A 26,076-nucleotide genomic window follows, 5' to 3' on the forward strand; every position below is an offset into this window, starting at 1 on the left:
GTGTTGTAATCTTAGGTTGTAGCAAACACATCATCTATTAACATAACTCTGGACACCAGAGCTCGGGAAGGAAGAATCATTCCCTACTCTATAGTTTTCATAGGTCTGCATTCACAGGGGCAACCTGGTGGCGTAGTGGTTAAGAGCTCTCTATGGCAGCTAACCAAAAGTTGGCATTTTGAATCCAGCAGGCACTCCTTGGAAACTGTGAGGCAGTTCTGCTCTGTCCTGTAGGGTCGCTATGAGTCGGAATCGACTTGACAGCAACAGGTTTGGGGTTTTTCGGTATGTTTGTAGGAAATAGGGCATGGAGGATCTGGAGTGTATCCAGAGGAGAAAAACTAAGGTGGTGATAGGCTTGGAATCCCTGTGACCTGAGGAGTAGGAAAAAGAAAACTTGGGTGGTTTAGCTGTCTTTTGTCTGTTTCTCCAAGGAGGCAGAAATAGAAGCATTGGCACGTGTTACAGAAAGAAGTTTCGAGAGGCCCAGTGTTTTCTCAGCAGTGTTATCTAGCAGTGGGATGGCTACCTTGAGTGCAAAACCAAAAAGCTAGTTACCACTGAGCTGACCGCTACTCGTGACGACCCCACGTGTGTCAGAGTAGAGCTGTGCCCTGTGCGGGTTTCAGTGGCTGATGTTTTCGGAACTGGATCACCACGCCTTTCTTCCGAGGTGCCTCTGGGTGGATTCAAACTTCAGCCATTCAGCTGCACCATCCAGGGACTCCACCTTGTGTCCAGGGAGTGTTATGCAGGGGATTCCAGCATTCTGTAGGAGGTTGGCTTAGATACAGGTTCCCAGAGGCACCAGAGTTGCACCTAGTCCGTGGTGAAAATGCAAAACTACCGACATCTTAATAAGCTCTCCCTAAGTTATAAAATGTTAGAGGTGGTATCTTACGTGCTTTGGGTTCTTTTATCGATACACTGCTCATTGTTACTTAGATGACATCTCTATGTTAATCCCTAGGTTTTTGTTTTGTTCTTCATTTTAATTTTATTACTTAGTGAAATCCTGAAGTCTAAGAACTCCTGATAAGATGACTTTTAAGATCTAAGATCCCTTTCATCTCTAAAGTTTTGTAATTCACTGACTTTTTTTTTTTTTTTATGTTGATGAAACACTCCACTGCAGTGAAATGAGCGTCTATGTGTTGGGTTTGTCCATACTTAAATTTTGAGGTTCAAGTTACTGTCATAAGGAGTTTATTATACAGATGATCAAACAAGTCATGTTAGGCCTTCTCTACAGGAGAATTTTTCTGTTTAAACTTTTAACAACTCCATCTGAATTTAAAATAGCATTTACTTAGAAAGCATTGAAATTCCTTTATTGCTAACACTCGTTAGCGGAGGGTTAACACCTCTAAGGGCCTCTGTCTGCTTCTCTGCAAAGTGGGACTAATGCTACTTTATAAGGATACCGGGATGCCTGAGTGAAATAATAACTGCAGCTGCTTAGCGAAGGGCTTCCTGCAGCCACCAGCTGCAAACCAAGGTGTGGCAGAGTACAACTGTTCTACTCTGATTTTTTCAATGGCTGATTTTGTGGAAGTAGGTTGCCAGTTCTTCCTTTCAAGGTGCCTCTGGGGGGACTCAAACTCCCAACCTTTCCGTTAGTAGCTGAGCTCATTAACTGTTTGTGCAACCCAGGGTCTCCTGCTTTATGCCCGTTGTTGTTGTGTGCTATCCGAGTCAACTCCGAGTCACAGCAACCCAGTGGGACAGAACAGAACCGCCCCGTAGGGTCTCCAAGGCTGTAGTCTTTGCTGAAGTAGACCCCCGGTCTCTCTCCCGCACCACGGCTGCTGGAGCCGCCAGGGCTCCTTGCTTTATGCACGGTGATCTCTTAATAAATGGTAGCCATTATTATCCTTATTGCTACTTGCTAGAATTTTCATGGACACAACTATAGATAATTTCTAAGATGTAGTCTGTGCACTTAGGATATAATTGATATAGAGTATAAAAATTTTTTTTTATAAGTAAAATATTAAAAAATGATGAAATGTGCAAAGGCCTGGAGATAAAAAACCAAAAGGGGAAATCAACACTTGGCATTTCTCAAGCTGAAAGAACTGAAGAAAAAAATTCAAGCCTCGAGTTGCAATATTGAAGGATTCTAAGGGGAAAATATTAAACAATGCAAGAAACATCAAAAGAAGATGGAAGGAATTTCACAGGGAATTGCCAGAAATTCAAGCTGGATTCAGAAGAGGACGTGGAACCAGGGATATCATTGCTGATGTCAGATGGATCCTGGCTGAAAGCAGAGAATATCGGAAAGATGTTTACCTGTGTTGTATTGACGATGCAAAGGTATTCAATTGTGTGGATCGTAACAAATGACGGGTAACATCGCAAAGAATGGGAATTCCAGAATGCTTAATTGGGCTGCTGAGGAACCTTTACTTAGATCGAGAGGCCGTTGTTTCAGCAGAACAAAGGGATACTGCATGGCTTAAAGTCAGGACAGGTGTGCCTCAGGGTTGCATCCTTTCACCATATTTATTGAGTCTGTATGCCGAGCAAATGATCCGAGAAGCTGGACTGTATGAAGAAGAACGGGGCATCAGGATTGGAGGAAGACTCATTAACAGCCTGCGATATGCTGATGACACAAGTTTGCTTGCTGAAAGTGAAGAGGACTTGAAGCACTTTCTGATGAAGATTAAAGACCACAGCCTTCAGTATGGATTGCACCTCAACACAAAAGTCCTCACAACTGAACCAATTAGTAGCATCATGATAAACAGAGAAAAGATTGAAGTTGTCAAGGATTTCATTTCACTTGGATCCACAGTCAACACCTATGGAAGCAGCAGTCAAGAAATCAAATGACGTGTATTGCATTGGGCAAATCTGCTGCAAAAGATCTCTTTAAAGTATTTAAAGCAAAGATGTCACTTTGAGAGCTAAGGTGCGCCTGACCCAAGCCATGGTGTTTTCTATTGCCTCACATGCATATGGAAGCTGGACAGTGAATAAGGAAGAGCAAAGAAGAATTAATGCCTTTGAATCATGGTCTTGGTGAAGAATATTGAATATACCATGGGCTGCCGAAAGAATGAACAAACCTGTCTTGGAAGAAGTACAGCCAGAATGCTCTTTAGAAGCAAGGTTGGTGAGACCACGTCTCACATACTTTGGACATGTCATCGGGAGGGATCTGTCCTTAGAGAAGGACATCACACTTGTTAAAGTGGAGGGTCAGCAAAAAAGAAGACCCTCAATGCAATGAACTGACACAATGGCTGCAACAATGGGCCTTAGCACAGCAACGATCGTGAAGATGGCTCGGCCCAGGGCAGTGTTTTGTTCTCTTGTACGTAGGGTTGATACGAGTCGGAACCAACTCGACGACACTTAACAACAACAGAGTATATCAAAAGTTTATCAAAAATAAAAACCCTTGCATTATGCTGAGTAAAATTAGTCAGTTGCAAAAGAACAAATAATGTATGAGACCACTATTATAAGAACTCAAGAAATAGTTGAAACAGAGAAGAAAATATTCTTTGATGGTTACGAGAGTGGGGAGGGAGGGAGGGAGAGGGGTATTCACTAACTAGATAGTAGACAAGAACTGTTTTAGGTGAAGGGAAAGACAATACACAATACAGGAGAGGTCAACACAAGTGGACTAAACCAAAAGCAGTTTCCTGAATAAACTGAACGCTTCGAAGACCAGCGTAGCAGGGACAGGGGTTTGGGGGCTGTGGTTTCAGGGGACATCTAAGTCAACTGGCATAATAAAATCTATTAAGAAAACATTCTGCATCCCATTTTGGAGAGTGGCATCTGGGGTCTTAAACGCTAGCAAGTGGCCATCTAAGATGCTTCAATTGGTCTCAACGCACCTGGAGCAAAGGAGAATGAAGAACACCAAAGACACAAGGTAATTATGAGCCCTAGAGACAGAAAGGGCCACATAAATCAGAGACTACATCAGCCTGAGACCAGAAGAACTTAGATGGTGCCTGGCTACAACTGATGGCTGCCCTGACAGGGAACACAACAGAGAACCCCTGAGGGAGCAGGAGAGCAATGGGATGAAGACCTCAAGTTCTCGTAAAAAGACCAGACTTAATGGTCTGACTGAGACTAGAAGGACCCTGAAGGTCATGATCCGCAGACCTTCTGCTAGCCCAAGACAGGAACAATTTCCAAAGCCAACCATTCAGACAGGGTTTGGACTGGAGTATAAGATAGAAAATGATACTGGTGAGGAGTGAGCTTCTTGGATCAACTAGACACATGAGACTATGTGGGCAGCTCCCATCTGGAGGGGAGATGAGAAGGCAGAGGGGGAACAGAAGCTGGTTGAATGGACGTGGGGAATACAGAGCGGAGAGAAGGAGCGTGCTGTCTCATTAGGGTCAGAGCAGCTAGGAGTATATAGCAAGGTGTATAAGAGGGATATATCCGAACAGTTGGGTAGATGGTGCTATTAGAATCCTACATAACTGATCAGCTTTTCGGAGCTTTGGAAGTGGCTGATGTAAAACGGTAGTGGTATATTATCTTAGCAGCAAGAACTCAGATGAGCCTGTTTCCAGAGTGGCCCCCGTCTCTTAGTCGTACTGAATATTCAGAGCATGCTAGGTTAGCCATTTCTGGGTTAGAAACTTCCACATCCTCAGGTCTTCTCCTTACGTCAGAGTTTTCACTCACACAAACCCAGTATTAATTTCTGGCCCAAACAAATACCTGCCATGTAACTGTGGCAAGTAACTTTTTCTATTGAATCTCCATTTTTCATCTAGAAAATAGAGATGATATTATCAACTACCCAGGGTAATCCAATAATGTGAAGGCCTAAGGGTGCATAGGCCAAATTAGAATTCCAACAAGTGTACATTGCTGTTAATATTTGTTATTCCACTGTTGCTACTAGCAGTCATTCTATAGAAAGATAGACATTTTCCAAAGTTTTGCCAAATTCTTTCTTTTTGGTTATCTGAAATAAACCTGAGTCTTTTCTACGCCATGTTTATTAGAGTCTTAAAAGTGGTATCTAACTCTGTTTCCCAGAGTCTGTTAGGAATAGTATGCAGTAATGTTGTTAGTTGCCATCGAGTTGCTTCCCAGCACGGTGACCCCATGTGTCACAGGGTGGAACTGCTCCACACGGTTTTCTTGGCTGTGACGTTAACTGAAGCAAATCACCAGGCCTTTTCTTCCTTGTTGGAGTTACATCGGGGTGACTGTTTTTTAATACTTGGAAGTCTCTACTCACAGATAGACTTCAGACTCACCTTCAAACCTATAACCATAAACTGCCTTTGCATTTTCTTTAAAATACGGTTCGCAGATTTAAAAAGCCACGTTTGTTAGTTTGCTGTTATTGTTCCTGCACCTTTTCTGGCTTGTCCCTGTGCGTACTGCCTGTACCTTACTACCCGTGGCCTGTATTCGTTCATTTCAGGGTTTTCTGTTTGCTTTTTGCAACCCAGACCCCCAAACCCATTGCCATTGAGTAGACTCTGACTTACGGTGACCCTACGGGACAGAGAAGAACTGCCCCGTAAGGTTTCCAAGGCTGTAAATCTTTATGAAAGCAGACTGCCACATCTCTCTCCAGTGGTGCACCTGGTGGGTTTGAACCGCTGACCTTTTGGTTAGCAGGGAAGCACTTAACCACTGTGCCACCAGGGCTCCTTTTTTTTTTTTTTGCAACGGAACGCTATAAAAAATTAAATGAGGGAAGTGGCAGATAGAGACAATTAAGTTACAGCAACGGCAGACTGTTTCCAAATCCTAACCGGAAACATGAGCAAGTAGCTCTTTAAACATCTGAGACATTTGCGGTTCCGATTTCACTGTACTTTAAGCAATTTAATATTGATTTCCTATTGATTAAAAAAAAAAAAATAGTACGTGAAAACCTGTTAAAGAAATACAAGAGAAAAGCTACATTGCAGTCCATCTAAAATGCAGGCTTAGCGACCACCCGAGCAGCCTCCACGGTGCTCTGGGACCCGTCTGAGAGGAGGCGCCACAAAAGCGCACGCAGAGCCATTCCCGAGATGAGGCATGCCTGGGGCTCTGGAGGACTTTGGCTCAGGGATACAGAATTTAAACGCATCACCTGTCTGGCAGGTTGCTGGGCAGCTGCCACCACCAGGAGTAGAATTTGGCCCTTGCACATGGCTTCACAGAAATTGTGCTTATCTGGCCTGGAACCTGGAGAGATCTGTCAGTTTTCCTTTTAAACGTATAAAACCTTAAAAAAAAACTTCCATTATTGTGTGTTTTTTCCTTTCTTCTTTCTGCAGGCAGGTAATTTGCAGACTCACTTACGGCGGCATTCTGGTGAAAAACCGTACATCTGCGAGGTCTGTGGAAAGAGGTCAGTGCTAGGCTGCTGTTACGTAAGAGTCTACTGTCTGGGAAACCCCGTTCCCTGCAGCTGTGGCTCCCACACATGCGACGTAAGGGCTTACTCTACCCCTGAGGAACGCAGGTAAACGCAAACCCTCTGGCTGGCTTCTCGTGACACACATGAGAATAATCAAAAAGTGCAGAGAGGTTAATCACAAGGAGAAAACCTAGGACAGGAGCCTTAGGAAGGAAGCGGGATTTCACTTGGAACCGTGATGTCCCAAGGCTCTGGGTTGAATTTTCTCATTGCGTTGCAGGTTCGCCGCCTCTGGGGATGTCCAGCGTCACATCATCATCCACTCGGGAGAAAAGCCACACCTGTGTGACATCTGCGGCCGAGGTATCGCTGAGTCTTTGCTTTTCTGCTTGAAGATGACAGATCAAATGTCCTCCGCCCTTCACCTTCACGCCTGTTCTGGTCTCTCCAGGGTTTAGTAATTTCAGTAACCTGAAGGAGCACAAGAAGACGCACACAGCTGACAAAGTCTTCACCTGTGACGAGTGTGGGAAGTCGTTCAACATGCAGAGGAAGCTGGTGAAGCACCGGATTCGGCACACGGGGGAGCGGCCCTACAGCTGCTCGGCCTGTGGTGAGTGGCCTGACCCAGGGGTCAGACAGCCCTCCCCATGACATGGGAGGGTGCTGGCCTTCTTCCCCGCTTCATCCTCGGCTGGTTTTGTCTCTCAGTAGGCAGCCAAAGCCGCCTCAGAGGTAAAATAGCAGTAATGATAGTTCTTTAATATCTCACGTGGCCTGCTTTCCTTCATTCAGACATTCATGAGCCAGGCATTCACTGAGCATCTCTGAGGTACGAGGACTTTCCTAGACACTCAGGATACAGAGATGGCTCAGACGGAGGCCCTGCAGTCAGGTGCTCACAGCCTGGATGGGCAGCATGGGCAGTGACCAGTGTGGGCGGCACGCACGTGGCGCCCAAGCAGCAGGTATGGCCCGTTCTAGAGTGCAGCTTCATGTGAGAGCACGAGGCTGGAGCTGGGGCGGGCGGTGGCAGGTTGGTTTGTCCTGCTAGAGAATTAGGAACAGGTATTAGGTCAAGAGTTAGGGTTTATTGAGATCATTTATTTATAAAGCAAAGGTCATTTTCTCGGCATTTGAGGCTTCATTATGAGCGAGCATCATTGAAGTCATCAAGAACGGCGAGCAGAAAGCCAGCAGCCCTCTGCTTCAGGGTGCATACTGCACGGGGGGGAACGGAGACTCAGGCCAAGTAACCTGTAACCTGTGGTCACACTGTCAGAGCCAGGGTTCAGACACACTTTGCCTCCAGTGAGCTGGGGTGTGTGTGTGTGTGAGAGAGAGCTGGGGTTTGTGCCTGTTTGTGTGAGCTGGGGCATGTGTGTGTGTATGTGACCTGCGGTGTCCATGTGCGTGTGTGTGTGTGTGCCTGCTTACACACACACAGCAAGTGCTGGACAGCACCGGCTGAGTCATGGGGTGAAAGAATGAGCTGAGATTTTCAGGATGACCTGCTTAGAGCGAATGGGAGCGCTCAGAGTCCGGCTGTGGGAAGCCTGGAGTTAGAGCAGGTTTCATTGCGGCTCATTCTCATCGTAACTGGGATCTCGAAGAGGGTGGGACTTCTGGGATGGAGCCAGGAGGCAGCTTTGTGTCTCCCCATATAAACTGCATACAGTTCTCCTGGATAAAACTTTAGGCAGCTCCTTGGCTATTCTGAGTCCCTGGGTGGTGCGAACGGTTAACATACCTGGCTGCTCACCCAAAGGTTGGCAGTTCAAGTCCACTCAGAGGCACCTTGGAAGAAAGGCCTGGGGATCTACATCCAAAAGATCAGCCACTGAAAACCCTGTGGAGCACAGGTCTACCCTGACACACGTGGATCCTCCAGGTTTTCCTCTCCTCTTTTCTGTCTTTTTGTTTTACTTTTTAAGAGCTTTTCTCAACTACATCTCTTAACACTTCTACTGAATATTTAATTTCTCCCATAATGATTTTATGTCCAAGAGCTGTTTCTTCTCTGAGTGTTTCTGCCCGATAACATTGTTTTCTTATTTCATGTATACAGTTCTTTTCGTTGCCCTATAGCCATTGTTTTTCTTATGTTCCCTGCATTAAAATTTTTTTTTTATCCTAGCATCTTTCTTAGCAGAGACTTTCCTGATGGCCTCTAATAATAACTGGCCTTAGGTCTTCACACCTGTGTTCTAAATGGGCACAGAAACGACCACTGGACACTGTGTGGGCGTGGCCACTGGAGGACTTCACGCAGGCACCCGTGTTGTGAGGCAGCCCCAGCAGTCAGTCTCTTGGCATTTTCCAGAGGCAAGCCTTACCCTTTCCTGCCTTTGCAGTATACATCTGGGTGAGAGGATTTGGGGAGCCAAGCCAGGGAACGGGTCTGAGGAGGGCCCAGGACTCAGCACATAGGCTGCAGCTTAAGCCCTGCTCTCAGAATGGCGTCGGGTCCCTGCCTCTGCTGGGTCCCTGCCTCTGGAGCTCTCTGTCCCAGAGAGTGGGAGCAGGCCAGCCACCTGGGGTGATGCTGAGGGCTGGAATTCCAACCCCTCTGCTTCATGAGCCACTTTGAGTCCTGCAGTGGCTTTGGGTTTCAGCTTAACCTGCCCTGCTAGGCTATTTGCCACTCCACCCACCACTGTCATCTTCCAGACTTTGGTTGACGTTATGTGTGTGCCGTTAGTCTTTTCCTGCTACCCTTGTATTTCTGGGATTATGTACACCTACTCATCACTATGGACTAGCCCATTATCCAGCGTTTTCCGTTTATGACAATAGTAAAAAATCTGGTATCTGACTATTTTGCACATTGACAACATACATCTGGCAGTAACAAACGCCCAGGTGCGAGGAGAGAGTAACACTGGATGTGATGGTTAAGGTTATGTGTCAACTTGTCTGGGCCATGATTCACAGTGTTTTGGCAGTTATGTAGTAATGTAATTTGGCAGTTATGTAATGATGTAGTCATCCTCCATTTTGTGATCCGATGTCATCACTTTCAAGTAATGCTGTTTTTCTCATAACAACCTGGTCTTTGGAACCTAACCATGTCGATAAGTAAGGAGTGGTGTATTCTGTGTTTCTTTAATAGGGTTTGGGAGGGATCAGAGGTAATGTGTATGCACAGGCAGCCGGACTGACCAGAAGTTGTCCTCATCTGTCTGTTTTTAGTTCTTTTGTTTCTTCTTTCGTTGACGTGCACCAGATGCCACATGTGATTCCCCGTATCATCTCCTTCATGTGGGCATACCCCTTTCCATCGCTCGCTTCTTTGGCCTAGGAATCCAAAGGAAGTCTAACAAGTTCTTGTTAGAATTTATATGTAAAATAAAATAAGTTCCTCAAGATGATTGGGGGAAACAACTCTGTTCTTTTTAGATGCCATCAAGTTGGTTCCAACTCATAGGACCCTGTGTACAACAGAACAAAACACTGCCCAGTCCTGTGCTGTCCTCACAATTGTTCTTACGCTTGAGCCCATCATTCTATCCACTGTGTGAATCCATCTCATTCAGGGTCTTCCTCTTGTTTTGCCGACCCTCTGCTCTGTCAAGCGTGTTGTCCTTCTCCAGGGACTGGTCCTTCCTCATAACATGTCCAAAGCATGTGAGATGTAGTCTTGCCATCCTTGCTTCTAAGGAGCATTTTGACTGTACTTCTTCCAAGACAGACTCGTTCCTTCTTCTGGCAGTCCAGGGTATATTGAAAATCCTTCTCCAACACCATAATTCAAAGGCATCAATTCTTCTTCATTCTTCCTTATTCATTGTCCAGCTTTGCATGCATATGAGGAGATTGAAACCACCATGGCCTGGGTCAAGCCCACCTTAGTCCTTAAAGTGACATCTTTGCTTTTTAACACTTTAGTCTTTTGCAGCAGATTTGCCCAATGCAATACATCATTGTTGGATTTCCTGACTGCTGCTTCCCTGTACATTGATCGTGGATCCAAGTAAAATGAAATCCTTGACAACTTCAGTCTTTTCTCCTTTTATCATGATGTTGCTTATTGGTCCAGTTGTGAGGATTTTTGTTTTCTTTATGTTGAGGTGTAATCCGTATTGAAGGCTGTGGTCCTTGATCTTCATCAGTAAGTGTGTCAAGTCCTCTTCACTTTCAGCAAGCAAGGTTGTGTCATTTGCATGACGCAGGTTGTTAATGAGTCTTCCTCCAATCCTGATGCCCCAGTCTTCTTCATATAGTCCAGCTTCTTGGATTGTTTGCTCAGCATACAGACTGAATAAATACAGTGAAAAGATACAACCTTGACACATACCTTTCCTGACTTTAAACCATGCAGCATCATCGCCTTGTTCTATTGAAAACGACTGCCTCTTGGTCTATGTACAGGTTCCTTATGAGCACAGTTAACTGTTCCGAAATTCCCATTCTTTGCAACGTGATCCATAATTGGTTATGATCCACATAGTTGGATGCATTCATGTAGTCCATAAAACACAGGTAAACATCTTTCTGGTATTCTCTGCTTTCAGCATCTGACATCAGCAGTGATATCCCTGGTTACACACCTTCTTCTGAATCCGGCCTGAATTTCTGGCACTTCTCTGGCGATGTACTGCTGCAACCTCTTTTGAATGATCTTCAGCAAAGTCTTGCTTGTTTGTGATATTAATGATATTGTTCAATAATTTCTGTGTTCTGTTGGATCATCTTTTTTGGAATGGGCACAAATATGGATCTCTTTCTTGTTGGGAAAGACAACACTACTACGACTAAAATTTATATGTATTAAAACCAAAAATCCAAACTTGTTGCCGTCAAGTCGATTCTGGCTCATGGCCACCCCATATGACAGAGCAGAGCTATAATCTTTATGGGAGCAGATCTCCAGGCCTTTCTTCCATAGAGCTGCTGGGTGAATTTGAACCAGCAGGCTTTTCCTTAGTAGTTGTGGTGCAGTGAATTGCTTTAATACGGCCTTTCTAGTCATGGACATGTAACTCCCACAAAATGATTGAGACTATGCAAATAAGGTGCTTGTGACCCACCAAGGGGATTGGACAGTTTTACTAGTGCAAGAAGGTACATAAAATCCTTGCAGGGGGGAGGAGATGAGAGCCATGTACATAAAGTACCTGGAACCGTTGTAGGAGATTGGTTAGTTTCACCATCCTGCTAGGCTTAAAGGGAGCCAATCCCAGAGGTTGGAGGGGGACCTCCCTACCATCAAGAAGAAGAGCCAGGAGCAGTGTATGCCCTTTGGACCTGGGGTCCTTGCACTGAGAACGTCCTAGACCCAGGAGACAGGGAGAGCTGTAACACCTGAGACAGCAGGAGATGGCGAGAAGCAGTGGCAAGCACGGCAGAGTCCAGTGGCACAGAAACAACAGCAGAACCAGGAGACTGGCACAAGACAGTGTGGTGGGCTTCCTGGCCCATGGAGTAATGCAGCTATAGTGGGCTTGTCGACCTATGGAGTGAGAGAGCCGAGCACCTTCAGGCAGGAAGCTTGCTGGTGGAGTGGGGTGCCTCTGGACATTTAATGGCGGAGCTGAACAGCTTTGTAACACTTGCCCAAGAGTGAGGGCCCAGGCTGAGAAGGAGGGCCTGGTGGCAGCAGCTAAGGAAAAGCTGTCCTGATCGAAGAACTATATCCTGAGCTGTTCCTGTTACTTCCAAGTTGAGTCTGATCCTGGATTGTAACCTGTTACTTCCCTAATAAGCCTCATAGTGGTGAGTATGGTCTGTGAATTCTGTGGGGCCATTGCAATGAATTATTGAACACAGCAGAGAAGTAGAGTGTCGTGGGAGGGATGGCTGGTGTCAACTGATAAAAAGGTTGGTGTGTGGAGCTATGTCAGACCCCACAGGACTCAGCTGTGGGCCGATGTCGAAGCAAATTCTCTTTCCTCACCTGAAGTTAGACGAGGTCGGATGCCGCCATATTTTTACAGTAGTTGAGCACAAATCATTTGCACCACCAGGGCTGCTTTTTTATATAGTAGGGACCCTAAAAATGGTCATCCCTGTGCCCAGTAATTCCACTGTTGAAAATGTATCTTAAAGAAAGAACAAAGAAGAAGATGGAAGCCCTGTGCCCAGAGAGGTCCACCGAGCATCCTCCACGGTAGCGAGCGGGTGGAAGCAGCCCGAGTGTCTCTGCAGAGGAGTGGCGCTGAAGCTCCTAATACATAAAATACCCCATTCTGGAGAAAACAGACACTCTGAAGACGACACAGCAAGGTGTAAAAATGGTTTTACTGTGATGTTAAGCAAAGAGAACCTAGGTGGTGTAGGTAAAACACAGGTGTGACTACTCAAAGATAAAGATTACTGTGGTATTTTGTTTTGGTATTTTTTTGTTTGTTTTATGGAAAAAAGCACCCCAAATATAATGCATGGACACTGACATCTTGGTTGATTGTTCAAAGGCATTTTTAAAAATCTTTTTATTGTGTATTAAGTGAAAGTTTACAAATCAAGTCTCTTATATAAAAATTTATATACACCTTGCTATGCACTCCTAGTTGCTCTCCTCGTAATGAGACAGCACACTCCTTCACTCCACCCTGTATTTCTGTGTCCATTCAGCCCCTTTCTGTCCCGCTCTGCCCTCTCATCTCCCCTGCAGACAGAACCTGCCCACATAGTCTCATGTGTCTACTTGAGCCAAGTAGCTCACTCTCCACCAGTATCATTTTCTGCCTTACAGTCCAGTCTAATCCTTGTCTGAAGAGTTGGCTTTGGGAATGGTTCCTGTCCTGGGCCAACAGAAGGTCTGGGGCCCGTGACCTCCAGGGTCCTCCTAGTCTCAGTCAGACCATTAAGTCTGGTCTTTTTATGAGGATTTGAGGTCTGTGTCCCACTGCTCTCCTGCTCCTTCAGGGATTCTCTGTTGTGTTCCCTGTCAGAGCAGTCATGGGTTATAGCCGGGCACGATCTAGTTCTTCTGGTTTCAGGCTGATGTAGTCTCTGATTTATGTGGCCCTTTCTGTCTCTTGGGCTCATAATTCAAAGGCATTAAAAAAAAAAAAAAGTCTACCTGTTGTTTGATGACGGCTGGGTAGCTGTGAGTTCAAATACAGTGACGTAGATCAGAGAGAGTCCCTGCCTGGGTAAGTGCAGAGAGTTAATGCGCTTGGCTGCTAACTGAAAGGTTTATGGTTCTAGTCCATCCTGAGGTGCCTCAGAAGAAAGGCCTGGCAATGTACGTCTAAAAAATCAGGGATTGAAAGCCCTGTGGAGCCCAGTTGTGCTCTGACACGTGGGGTCGCCCTGAGTCAGAGCCGGCTCTGCAGCAGTAGGATATTCAGTGGGTAAGCAGGAAGTTGTAAATACACACCCCCGTAAACTGTCACCCATTTATTCCCAGGTGGGCTTGTGTAAACATTACCTCTGTCCAGTTATTTGTTGGCTTTTGTCTGTTCATCTTCTTAGCTGTTCTAATCATGGGCCGGATCCCTTACCTCTGGCGCTTACACAGAACCCAGAGAAGTGTGTGTAACATTGGGTTAGAAGCTGAATATTAAATGCCTGTAGGGAAGCTGCTTCTAAATTACAGGCTGGTCTCGTTGCATTTAAGGAGACTTGGAATGAGACTGGCTGGAGAGCCATGTTTCCCAGCATGGGACCCCGGGGACAGGTACGCTGGCTTCCTAGGGCGCCCCGTGCAGTGGACAGGGCGGGAGACTAGCCCTGCGACGCCCGAGGCCTGAAGGCTGCGCTGGGGCATAGGGGGCCGCGTCTGCCACTGGGGAAGCCCCCCCACCCCCCGCCCGGAAGAACCGAAGCGTCTCTGAAGCGGCCGGTGGCGTCAGAGGACCGTGCACCCTGGCGGCAGCGTTCAGCTCTGCTGCCGTGAAATCAGACTCGTTTCATTTTTTTAGAAGGCGGGAGGGGAGGGCGTCCATTCAGAATGCCCATTTCTAAAAACAGCCTATTTCCTTTCGGCAGGAAAATGTTTCGGGGGATCCGGGGACCTCCGCAGGCACGTGCGCACGCACACGGGGGAGAAGCCGTACACCTGCGACATCTGTCACAAGTGCTTCACGCGCTCGGCTGTGCTGCGGCGCCACAGGAAGATGCATGGCAAGGCCGACACGGACAGCCGGGGCGCCGGCGAGGGGCTCGGCCACACCGGCGAGGCCCCCGACCCGGAGAGGTCGCAGAGCTCCGACTCCTTCCCCCAGGACGTGTCCGTGACTTTGATGCCAGTGTCCGTGAAGCTCCCCGTCCACCCAGCGGAAAATTCTGCCACAGAATTCGATAGCCGCTGTGCAGGCCCCTATTGTAAGCTGCGGTCCATGATTCAGTCTCAGGCAGTCAACGACCAGGAGAAACTGAGCTTGGACCCGGTTAAACTGGCCAAGCCCCAGATGCAGCCGACAGCGCACCCGGCGTATGCCTACGCGGACGTGGAGGCCCCGGCGGCCGACGAGCCGCTGCCGGCCGACAGCATGTCCATCATCCGCTCGTCCCTGGCAGCCCTGGACAATCACTGCGGTGATGCTCTAGGTGGCCGTGCACCTTCCACAGCTTACAGGAACTCAGAGGGGCAGTTTTTCTCCAGCATGACTCTCTGGGGTCTAGCGATGAAGACACTGCAGAATGAAAGCGAGCTGGACCAGTGATGGTCTAAGCCAGCGGTGGTGCAAGCCAGGGGTGGGCTTTGTCAGGGGTGGCCTACACCAGTGGTGGTATGCGCCAGGGGTGGTATGTGCCAGGTGTGGTCTTCACCAGGGTTGGTCTGCTCCAGGGCAGGTCTTCGCCAGTGGTGGTCTATGCCAGCAGTGGTCTGCACCAGTGGCAGCCTACTCCAGGGTAGGTCTATGCCAGCGGTGGTCTGCACCAGCGTGTCTCCCCAGGAGAGTCGCTCCAAGTCTGGCCGACTGGTACCAGGGCTGCAGAAGTGAACCATTTTCCTCATGCCTGGTCCATGCTAACCAGCCAGAGAGTATTTGGATCATTTCCCTCCTGATGGTGGCTGGCAGTTGGAAGCAGCTTGAGCTCAGGGTTTGGCACAAAGGCCTGCTGGCTCACCCTTGAGGCAGCCATGGGAGCGGAGGGCTTGAACCACAGATGCCAAAGGCTTGAGAAAGTCTCCCCCTAAGTGTAGCTAGCACAATAGAGGGCATACTCTGTGTCAACTACTGTACATTTTGGTCCTGTTAAAGAGAAAACTATATATAATACAAATATTATTTTTACAAAATTGAAATGTAGCATTTTGTATTTTTAAATATTTACACAGAGGTTCTATTTGTATATGAAACTCAGACTATAATTTAATTTGAATAAATGAAACTTGCCTTTCTATATAATACTGTTTGTTTCCGCCAGCATTTTTATTAATACAATCGGCCCTCCGTATCTATGTGTTCCGCATCTGCCAATTCATTGAACCATGGATCGAAAATATTTGGGAAAAAGCCCTTTTTTTCTTGTCATTATTCCCTAAGCAATACCGTATAACAACTGTTTACATAGCATGTACGTTGTATTAGGTATTCTGAGTAATCTCGAGATGATTTAAAGCATACTACACCGTTACATAAGGGACTCGAGCACCCTCGGATTTTGATATAGGGGTGGTGTGTCCTGGAACCACGCCCCCACAGGTACTGAGGGATGCCTGTATAAAGACCAAACCGAACCAGTTGCCCTCGAGTCCATTCTGACTCATGGTGACCCCATGTGTGTCAAAGTAGAACTGTGCTCCACAGGGTTTTCAATGGCTGGTTTTTGGGAAATGGATTGCCAGGCATTTCTTCCAAGGCACCTCTGGGTGGATGCGAACCTCCAGCCTTCCAGTTATCAGGCAAATGCATTTACTGCCCCCACCCAAGGACTCCAGTCTAAAGACCATAGTGATATAAAGTAGGTATCAGCGTGGACTCACTTGTGAGCTTAAGTCCTAGGCTTAATTATTCTCCCATCTTGGTTCACTAGACTTCGGAGGCAGTCAGAATAGAGAGTGCATCCTGGCTGCTGCTTACTGATGAAGTCATGGGCAGCCTACTCACCCTCACCAAGTTCTTTCTGGACTTTCTCTTCTGTACTATGAGATAAATGTCTTCCCACACACTTACAAGACTTACGGGACACAACCATATACTTGAAAATACCTAACCCAAACCAAAGACGCAAGGGAAAGATTAATCCAAAGGACTAATGGGCCACAACTACCACAGCCTCCACCAGACTGAGTCCAGCACAACAAGATGGTGCCCAACTACCAACACCGACTGCTCTGACACGGACCACAACAGAGGGTCCTGCACAGAGCTGGAGAAAAATGTAGAACAAAATTCTAACTCACAAAAAAAGACCAGACTTACTGTCTGACAGAGAATGGAGAAACCCGAGAGTATGGCCCCTGGACACCTTTTTAACTCAGTACTGGAGTCACTCCTGAGATTCACCCTTCAGCCAAAGATTAGATAGGTCCACAAAACAAAACAAGACTAAATGGGCACACCAGCTCAGGGGCAGAGATGAGAAGGCAGGAGGGGACAGGAAGGATGGTAATAGGGAAGCCAAGGTCAAGAGGGGGAGAGTGTTGACATGTCGCCGGATTGTTAACCAACGTCATAAAACAATATGTGTATTACTTGTTTAATGAGAAACTAATTTGCTCTGTAAACCATCTAAAGTACAAAAAGAAACAAAAAAAAAAAATCCCTGGGCCAGGGGCGGTGCTTGACAGGGTTTCCTGGTATCTGTTTCCTTCAACTTCTCAGTAGACTCAATGGCTTCTGAGACATGGTGTTCACAGCACTGCCGCTAGAACATCACAGTGCGATAATGTACGGGAGAATATTGTCACCTAGGCACAAACGACATGCATTGTTTACCTGTATAACTGCTTGCACAAAGGACTAGATTGAAACCACCCCAAATACTCTTATTCTCAGCTATAACTCAGAGAAGCTCTCTACTCAGGGAGAGAAACGTGGGCAGGTGAGGATTTTCATAGAAAAGCAGCTTGCTTGCAGAGTAGAATATCAGCTTTGGAGTCAATTCAGGTTCAAGTCCTTGTTTTCCCAACCATTCACCACGTTGCAGCCCTGCAAGACTGGCTTATTGTAAGGTGCTGTCGAGTTGGTTACAACTCATAGCAGCCCTGTGTTCAACAGAATGAAACACCGCCTGGTCCTGCGCCATCCTCACAATGATTGTTATGCTTGAGCCCATTGTTGCAGCTACCGTGTCAATCCATCTCATCAAGGGTCTTCCTCTTTTTTGCTGACCCTTTACAAAGCATGGAAACCCTGGCGGCGTAGTGGTTAAGTGTTACGGCTGCTAACCAAAGAGTCGGCAGTTTGAATCCACCAGGCACTCCTTGGAAACTCTATGGGGCAGTTCTACTCTGTCCTATAGGGTCTCTATGCGTCGGAATCGACTCGACAGCACTGGATTTGGTTTTTTGGTCTACGAAGCATGATGTCCTTCTCCAGGGACTTGTCCCTCCCGAAAACATGTCGAATGTACGTCAGACGAAGTCTTGCCTTCCTAGCTTCTAAGGAGCATTTCTGGCTGCACTACTTCCAAGACAGATTGTTCTTTTGGCAGTCCATGGTATAGTCAATATTCCTCGCCAACACCATAATTCAAAGACATCAGTTTTTCTTCAGTTTTCTTTATTCATTGTCCAGCTTTCACATGCATATGAGGTAATTGAAAATACCATGGCTTGGGTCAGGCCCACCTTAGTCCTTAAACTGACATCTCTGCTCTTTAACACTTTAAAGAAATCTTTGCAGCAGATTTGCCCAGTGCAATGTGTCATTTGATTTTTTGACTGCTACTTCCACGGGCTTTGATTGCGGATCCAAGTAAAATGAAATCCTTGACAACTTCAATCTTTGTTCATCATGATGTTGCTCATTGGTCCAGTTGTGAGGATTTATGGTTTTTTTATGTTGAGGTGTAATCCGTACTGAAGGCTGTGGTCTTTGATCTTCATCAGTAAGTGCTTCAAGTCCTCTTCACTTTCAGCAGGCAAGGTTGTGTCATCTACATAACACAGGTTGTTCATGAGTCTTCCTCCAATCCTGAGGCCGTGTTCTTAATATTGTCCAGCTTCTCAGATTATTTGCTCAGCATACAGACTGAATAAGTATGGTGAAAGGATACAATTCTGATGCACACCTTTCCTGACTTTAAGCCATGCAGTATCCCCTTGTTCTCTTCAAACCACTGCCTCTTGGTCTAAGTACAGGTTCTTCATAAGCACAATTAAGTGTTCTGGAATTACCATTCTTTGCAAAGTTATCCATAATTTGTTATGATCCACACAGTTGAATGCCTTTGCATAGTCTATAAAACACAGGTAAACAAGTGAGCTGGAAGCGCTCACTCATCTATGCCAAGAAATTTGGAAGACAGCTACCGGGCCAAGGGACTGGAAGAGATTCATACTTGTACCCATTCCAAAGAAAGGTGGTCTAACAGCATGTGGAAATTATAGAAGAATATCATTAATATCACACACAAGTAAAATTTTGCTGAAGATCATTCAAAAGCAGCTGTAGCAGTACATCGACAGGTAACTGCCAGAAATTCAAGCCAGATTCAGAAGAGGACGTGGAATGAGGGATATCATTGCTGATGTCAGATGGATCCTGGCTGAGAGCAGAGAATACCAGAAGGATGTTTACCTGTGTTTTATTGACTATGCAAAAGCGTCGACTCTATGGATCATAGCAAATTATGGATAATGTTGTGAAGAATGGGAATTCCAGAACACTTAATTGTGCTCATGAGGAACCTTTACATGGATCAGGAGGCAGTTGGAACAGAACAAGGGGATACCGCATGGTTTAAAATCAGGAAAGGCGTGCATCAGAGATGTGTTCTTTAACCACATTTAATCTATATGCTGAGTGAATAATCCAAGAAGCTGGACTATATGAAGAAGAACGGGGCATCAGGATTGGAGGAAGACTCATGAACAACCTGTGTTATGCAGATGACACAACCTTGCTTGCTGAAAGTGAAGAGGACTTGAAGCATTTATTGATGAAGATCAAAGACCACAGCCTTCAGTATGGATTATACCTTAACATATAGAAAACAAAAATCCTCACAACTGGACCAATAAGCCATATCATGATAAATGGAGAAAAGATTGAAGTTGCCAAGGATTTCATTTTACTTGGATCCGCAATCAGCATCCATGGAACAGCAGTCAAGAAATCAAATGATGCACACACACACACAAAAAGACGCATTTCATTGGGCAAATCTGCTGCAAAAGACTTCTTTAAAGTGCTGAAAAGCAAAGATGTCACTTTAAGGACTAAGGTGGGCCTGACCGAAGCCATGGTGTTTTCAGTCACCTCGTATGCATGCGAGAGCTGGACAGTGAATAAAGAAGACCGAAGAAGAGCTGATGCCTTTGAATTACGGTGTCAGTGAGGAATATTGAATATACCATGGACTGCCAGAAGAATGGACAAATCTGATTTGGAAAAAATACAGCAAGAAGGCTCCTTGGAAGCAAGGATGGTGAGACTGTCACACATACTTTGGACATGTTATCAGGAGGGATCAGTCCCTGGAGAAGAACATCATGGCTGTTACAGCAGAGGGTCAGCAAAAAAGAGGAAAACCCTCAGTGAGATGGGCTGACACAGTGGCTGCAACAATGGGCTCAAGCATAACAACGATTGTGAGGATGGCACAGGACCAGGCAGTGTTTTGTTCTGTTGTGCATAGGGTCGCTATGAGTTAGAACCGACTTGATGGCACCTAACAACAACATCACTGTCCTAAGAAAGGAGGGGACTTGCCCAGTGATGATAACAGCAAAGACCCATCACACTTGTTAGGCTTTACAAGTCTCAAGTCATTTAAACTTCATAACAGCCCTGTGAGGTAGATCCTGCTATTATTCCCATTTATCACTGATGTCTAGTTGTTTCCAATTCATGCTGCCCCCATGTGTTAGAGAGCAGAACTGCTCCACAGAGCTTTCTTCACTGTAATCTTTACGGAAGCAGATCGCCAGCCCTTTCTTTCTTGGTGCCGCTAGATGGGTTCCCACTGCCAACCTTTAGGTTAGTCAAGCGCAAACCGTTTGCACCACACAGAGACCTGATATTCCCATTTACAGATGAGGAAAATAAACTCCCTGAGAGGCCAACTAACTTGCCCAATACCACACAGCCAGTAGGTGGCAGACTTGTGTCTCAGGGTGACTTGGTGGCGGAGCCCAGAACCAGGATTAGCCCTGGCCCATACAGAAGGCAAGTCTCGCCTGCCAGATTGTTGGGTGGGTTTTCAGAGAACAACCTCCTGCTATGATATACACAGGAAAATTATAACTTGAGCCTCTGTGCGGGCTTATTACACCTTTCCCCTTCGATTTAACAACTTGTTTTTCTTAATTTCCATAAGTAATACTACATGGACAACAGAAAAAATTCAGAAAACACAGATAGGTCAAAAGGACAAATAATTTCATCACCCAGAGATGATGATTTTGATTACAATCGATATGATTCTGGTATTCCTACTATGAACAGCACTGGTACCGTTACCACACTCCAGCGTGGACACCCTGCCTATGTTACCTCATGAAATCCTTTTGGCTCTCCAGTGAGTTAGTGCACTGTTTACATCTGGGCTTCTTCCCTTCCACACATTTTCCTCTGCAATCAGATACAAATAAAGTAAGACTCAAAAGTTTTTTAAATGGCTCATACCGTACATTAAAAAAAAAAAAAAAAAACCCTTGCTGTCGAGTCAGTGAGACCCCATGTATGACAGAGTAGACCTGCTCCATAGGTTTTTCCTGGCTGTGATCCTTATGGAAGTGGGTTCGAACCTCCAACCATTATGTTAGCAGCTGATTGCAAACTGCCTTTGCTGCTTGGGTTCCTGATACTGTACACGCATAAAAACCCTGTTGCCGTCAAGTCGATTCCGACTCATAGTGGCTGTATAGGACAGAGTACAACTGCCTCGTAAGGTTTCCAAGGAGCAGCTAGTAGATTCAAACTGCCAACCTTTGGTTAGCAGCCAAGCTCTTAACCGCTGCGCCACCAGGGCTGCATACATACTGCTCTCTAACTTGCTTTTTTCACATAGCAACTTACCGTAAACGTTGTTCCATGTCCAAAAACTGCAGGCTGACATCACCACTCTGAATCCCTGTGTCATGGTCCCATCAGCTCAAGAGTGTTTGTTAAGGGCCCAGCACAGTTTGGGATGTATAGCAGGTGCTCAGTAAACATCCGGAGCTCTGAGTCGGGAATGGCTCTACGGCAACGGTATGATACAGGACATGTTTCAGCAGAGCTTCTAGACTACGACAGACTAGGAAGAAAGGCCTGGTAATCTACTTACCAAAATGAGCGAATGAAAACCCTATGGATCACAACAGTTCAGTCCCCAGCCAGGGGATGGCGCGGGACCGGACGTTTTGTTCCACTGTACGTGTGGTCTCCCGGTCTCCGTGAGCCTGGGGCGGACTCAGCAGGGGTTAAGGACAACATAGGCCCTGCGGGCTGTTTTCTGTCAGGTTTTCTTCCAGTCACCAGATGGCAGTGTAAGCATACACAGCAGGCAGCGATCGCGGACTAGGCTGCCCCACAGTCTGGCCGGCCTTGGCCACGCAGCGTTTCCGCAGCGCTCTGCAGCTCACTGAGCAAGTTCACGTACTGTCGCCTCACTCGAGCCCCGCCAGGATCCTGTTGATCAGGTGGTGGTTGTGGTTAGCTGGCATGGAGTCGGCCCCTGCGGCCCCCACGGGGAGCGGTTCCATGGCGCCATTTTCCTTTTCTCCAGTTTACAAAAGATGGAGGAATGCGGCCTGGAGAGGGAAGCACCTTTCCCCTCTATTCTCTAACCTCGCTGAGTGCTCATGGTGTCCCAGACTCCAGAGCCCGCGCTGGGGATGTCCCAGCTAGCGACGCGGCCCAGGCCCCTCACACCTCTGCAGAGGAGAGCCCTGTCCAGCTGTGACTGGGTAAGGCAACAGCCAGCCTCGGTGGAGCCCAGGATTTTAGGGCAGTGAAACTAATCTGCAGAACACTGTCGTGGTGGGCACGTGACCCTATGTATTTTTCAAAACCCACAGGACCTGCAGCACAGAGTGTAAATGGCCCTAATGTCAACGGTGGTCTTTGTTGTTGCTAGCTGCCATTGGGTCTGCTCTGGGTCATGGTGTCACCACGTACAGGATGAAATGTTGCCTGATCCTGTGCCGCCATCTTGATCATTGGTATGCCTGAGTCCCTTGCTGCACCTACTGTGTCAATCCGTCTCATTGAGGGTTTCCCTCATTTTTGCTGGCCCTCTACTAGGAGCACTGGTGGCGCAGTGGTTAAGAACTTGGCTGCTAACCGAAAGGTTGGCAGTTTGAATCCACCAGCTACTCCTTGGAAACCCTATGCTACAGCTGCTAACCAAAAAGGTCGGCAGTTCGAATTTACCAGGCGCTCCTTGGAAACTCCATGGGGCAGTTCTACTCTGTCCTGTAAGGTCACTATGAGTTGGAATTGACTGGATAGCAATGGGTTTAGTTTTTTTTTTTTTTTTGGTTTTACTAATGATGATGTCCTTTTCCTGAGGATGTGTCCAAAGTAAGCAAGCTGAAGTATCTCCATTCTCACTTCTGGGCTTCTGAGAAGCATTCTGGCTGCACTTCCTTCAAGACTAATTTGTTTGTTCTTCTGGCCAACCAAACCAAAACAGTTGCTATCAAGTTGATTCTGAGTCATAGTGACCCTATAGGACAGAGTAGAACTGACTCAGGGTTTCCAAGGCTGTAATCTTTACAGGAGCAGATTACCATGTCTTTTCTCCCACGGAGCAGCTGGTGGGTTCTGACAACCTTTCAGTTAGCAGCCAAGTGCTTAACCACTGTACTACCAGGGCTCCTTGTTCTTCTGGCAGTCATGGTGTATTCAGTATGCTTCCCCAACACCACAATTCAAATGCATCAATACTTCTTCTGTCTTCCTTTTTCACTGTCCAACTTTTGCATACGTATACAACAATTGGAAACCCTGGTGGCGTGGTGGTTAAGTGCTAGGCTGCTAACCACAAGGTTGGCAGTTCAAAGCCGCCAGGCACTCCTTGGAAACTCTATGGGGCAGTTCTACTCTGTTGCATAGGGTCGCTATGAGTCGGGATCGACTCGACAGCACTGGGTGGATTATACAACAATTAAAAATACCATGGCTTGGGTCAGGCACATCATAGCCCTCAAGGTGACATCTTTGCTTTTCAACACTTTAAAGAGGTCTTTTGCCGCAGATTAACCCAGTGCAATGCATCGTTTGACTTCTTCACTACTGCTTCCATGGGCATTGATGATGGATCCAAGTAGAAGGAAATCCTTGACAACTTCAGTAGTGGACTGGAGACTAAGTTTCCCTCAAGCGCTGTGGTTTTAAGATTTTAGGATCCTTTTTCAGTGTCTGGTGTTGGTTTTCATTCCAGAGAAACAGCAGATGGGGAATCCCCGGGCCGTGGACTCTGGCCAAGCCACAGGGCAGGCCCAGCCAGGTGCTGGTGGAAAGGCACCCTGTCTCCCCAGCTCCTGGTACAGAGACCATCCCAGGGCATTGGCCGTTGTGTTATATATATGTGTATATATATATATATATTTTTTTCTTCTTTTTTTAACATTTGTGGCTGACAAGATCTGCAACAAAGGAGGGATGGAAACCACTTAAGTGCTCTGAATCCACCTGCTGCTGTAAGACTGTCGGGTGGTTTGTGTTCCCCTGCTTAGCCGGTTGCTGTCGAGTGGATTCCAACTCACCGCGACCCCATGTGTTTCAGGGTAGAACTGCTCCATAGGGTTTCAATGGCTGTGACCTTTCAGAATTGGATTGCCAGGGCTTTCTTCTGAGGCACCTCTAGGTGGGCTTGAACCACCAGCCTTTCAGTTAGCAGCCAAGCATTTGACCATTTGCTCCACTTTTGTAATCTTTGGAAAAGCACGTGATCTGTAAAACCACAGGGTTAGAATGTCTCAGATGTTTCCAATTCATTCCACGCCCACTCAGGACCTGGCTCCTGGCCTGCCTGCTCACTGACCCCCATGTTTCCTCACCAAGCTCCCACTGATTTCAGGATCCTTCTCAGCACTGGGCCCCAGGCAGACATTTCCAACCAACCAAACTACCCCAAAGAGGAAGATCTTTTACATTCAAGAGTGAATGTTCTTTGGAATATTCCTTAGTCATAAGGAGAAATGAAGTCCTGATACCTGCTACGACATGGATGAAACCCCAGAAACGTTATGCTGAATGCGGTAAGTCAGGTACAAAAAAGACAAACATTGTATAATCTCACATGAACTATCTAGAATAGGCAAAGTTACAGAGACCAAAGACAATTAGTGGCTAACGGGTAGGAGGGAGCGGGGAAGGAAGGGCCATTGCTTAAGGAGGCCCCGGGTGGTGAAGTTAAGTGCTTGACTACTAACCGAAAGGTTGGCAGTTCAAACCCATCCAGAGGTGCCTCAGAAGACAGCCCTGGTGATCTGCTTCCGAAATGTCACAGCCTTGAAAACCCTTTGGACTACAGTTTGACTCTGATACGCATGGGTTGCCCTGAGTCAGAATTGATGGATGACTTCAACAGCGGGGGGTGGGGGGGGGTGCTGGGAGGGAGGGAGAGCCATTGCCTCAGGGGCACTGAGCTTCTGTTATGGGTGAAGGAGAATGTGGAAACAGTGGTGATGGCTACACTACACAATGAATGTGATTAATTCACTGAATTATATACGGAAAAGGTGTTGAATGGATGAATGTTTTGTTATATATATTTTTACCATATTATATATATTAAAAAAAGAGTGAATGTTCTAGAATTTTATCATTTCTGTTATGTGCTTCCAGATCTTGTTTCTTATACCCTTTATGTGTCTGACGTGTCTCTGAGTTGGCTGTGTGTGTCTGTCCCTCACTTGGTGTGGGCTCCTCAGAATGGGATGTGGGGGAGCACTCTTACCACTGTACCACTCACTTGCTCGCTCACACCATCACTCTCTCTCTCTGTCCCTCACTCGCTCACTTGCTCACTTACTCTTTCCCTCACTCATTAACTCTCTTCCTCCCTCATTCACTCATTCCCTGTCTCACTTGCTCCCTACCTCACTCCCTCACCCAGTCCCTCACTCCCTCTATCACTAACTCCCTGCTCACACACTTACGCCCTCCCATACTCCCTCCCTTCCTCACACACTCTCTCCCTCACTAACTCCCTCCTCACACAATCACTTACTCCCTCCCACACTCCCTCCCTCACACACTCCCTCCCTCACCAACTCCCTCCTCACACAATCACTTACTCCCTCCCATACTCCCTCCCTCCCTCACCAACTCCCTCCTCACACAATCACTTACTCCCTCCCTCCCTCACCAACTCCCTCCTCACACAATCACTTACTCCCTCCCATACTCCCTCTCTCCCTCACTAACTCCCTCCTCACACAATCACTTACTCCCTCCCACATTCCCTCCCTCCCTCACACACTCCCTCCCTCACCAACTCCCTCCTCACACACTTACTCCCTCCCACACTCCCTCCTTCTCTCACACACTCCTTTCCTCACGAACTCCCTCTTTACACAATCACTTACTCTCTCCCACACTCCCTCCCTCCCTCATACATTCCCTTCCTCACACACTCCCTCACTGTCTGACACCATGATGCACACCAGGCCTGAGCCTGGGGCAGAAGTCCCTCTGAGAAAGAAGACCCCTTCCTCC

At 46.8% G+C, this 26,076-nt stretch overlaps 1 protein-coding gene across 2 annotated transcripts in view; it reads left to right on the forward strand.

The window, feature by feature from the left end:
• Positions 1–15,684, forward strand: part of ZBTB49 (zinc finger and BTB domain containing 49) — a 34,222-nt gene extending 18,538 nt beyond the window's left edge. Inside the window, exons 5-8 of one of the 2 annotated variants that reach the window (XM_049886509.1) lie at positions 6,279–6,466; positions 6,642–6,724; positions 6,813–6,974; positions 14,297–15,684. In XM_049886509.1, coding sequence (XP_049742466.1) covers positions 6,279–6,466; positions 6,642–6,724; positions 6,813–6,974; positions 14,297–14,973 — 1,110 coding nt within the window. In that variant the 3' untranslated portion in view covers positions 14,974–15,684. The remainder of the gene's footprint in view (positions 1–6,278; positions 6,467–6,641; positions 6,725–6,812; positions 6,975–14,296) is intronic. The other variant, XM_049886510.1, reaches the window with a different exon arrangement.
• Positions 15,685–26,076: the final 10,392 nt, after the last annotated feature.

This window comes from Elephas maximus, chromosome 5 (genome assembly GCF_024166365.1).
Source record: "Elephas maximus indicus isolate mEleMax1 chromosome 5, mEleMax1 primary haplotype, whole genome shotgun sequence".
Taxonomy (NCBI): Eukaryota; Metazoa; Chordata; class Mammalia; order Proboscidea; family Elephantidae; genus Elephas; species Elephas maximus.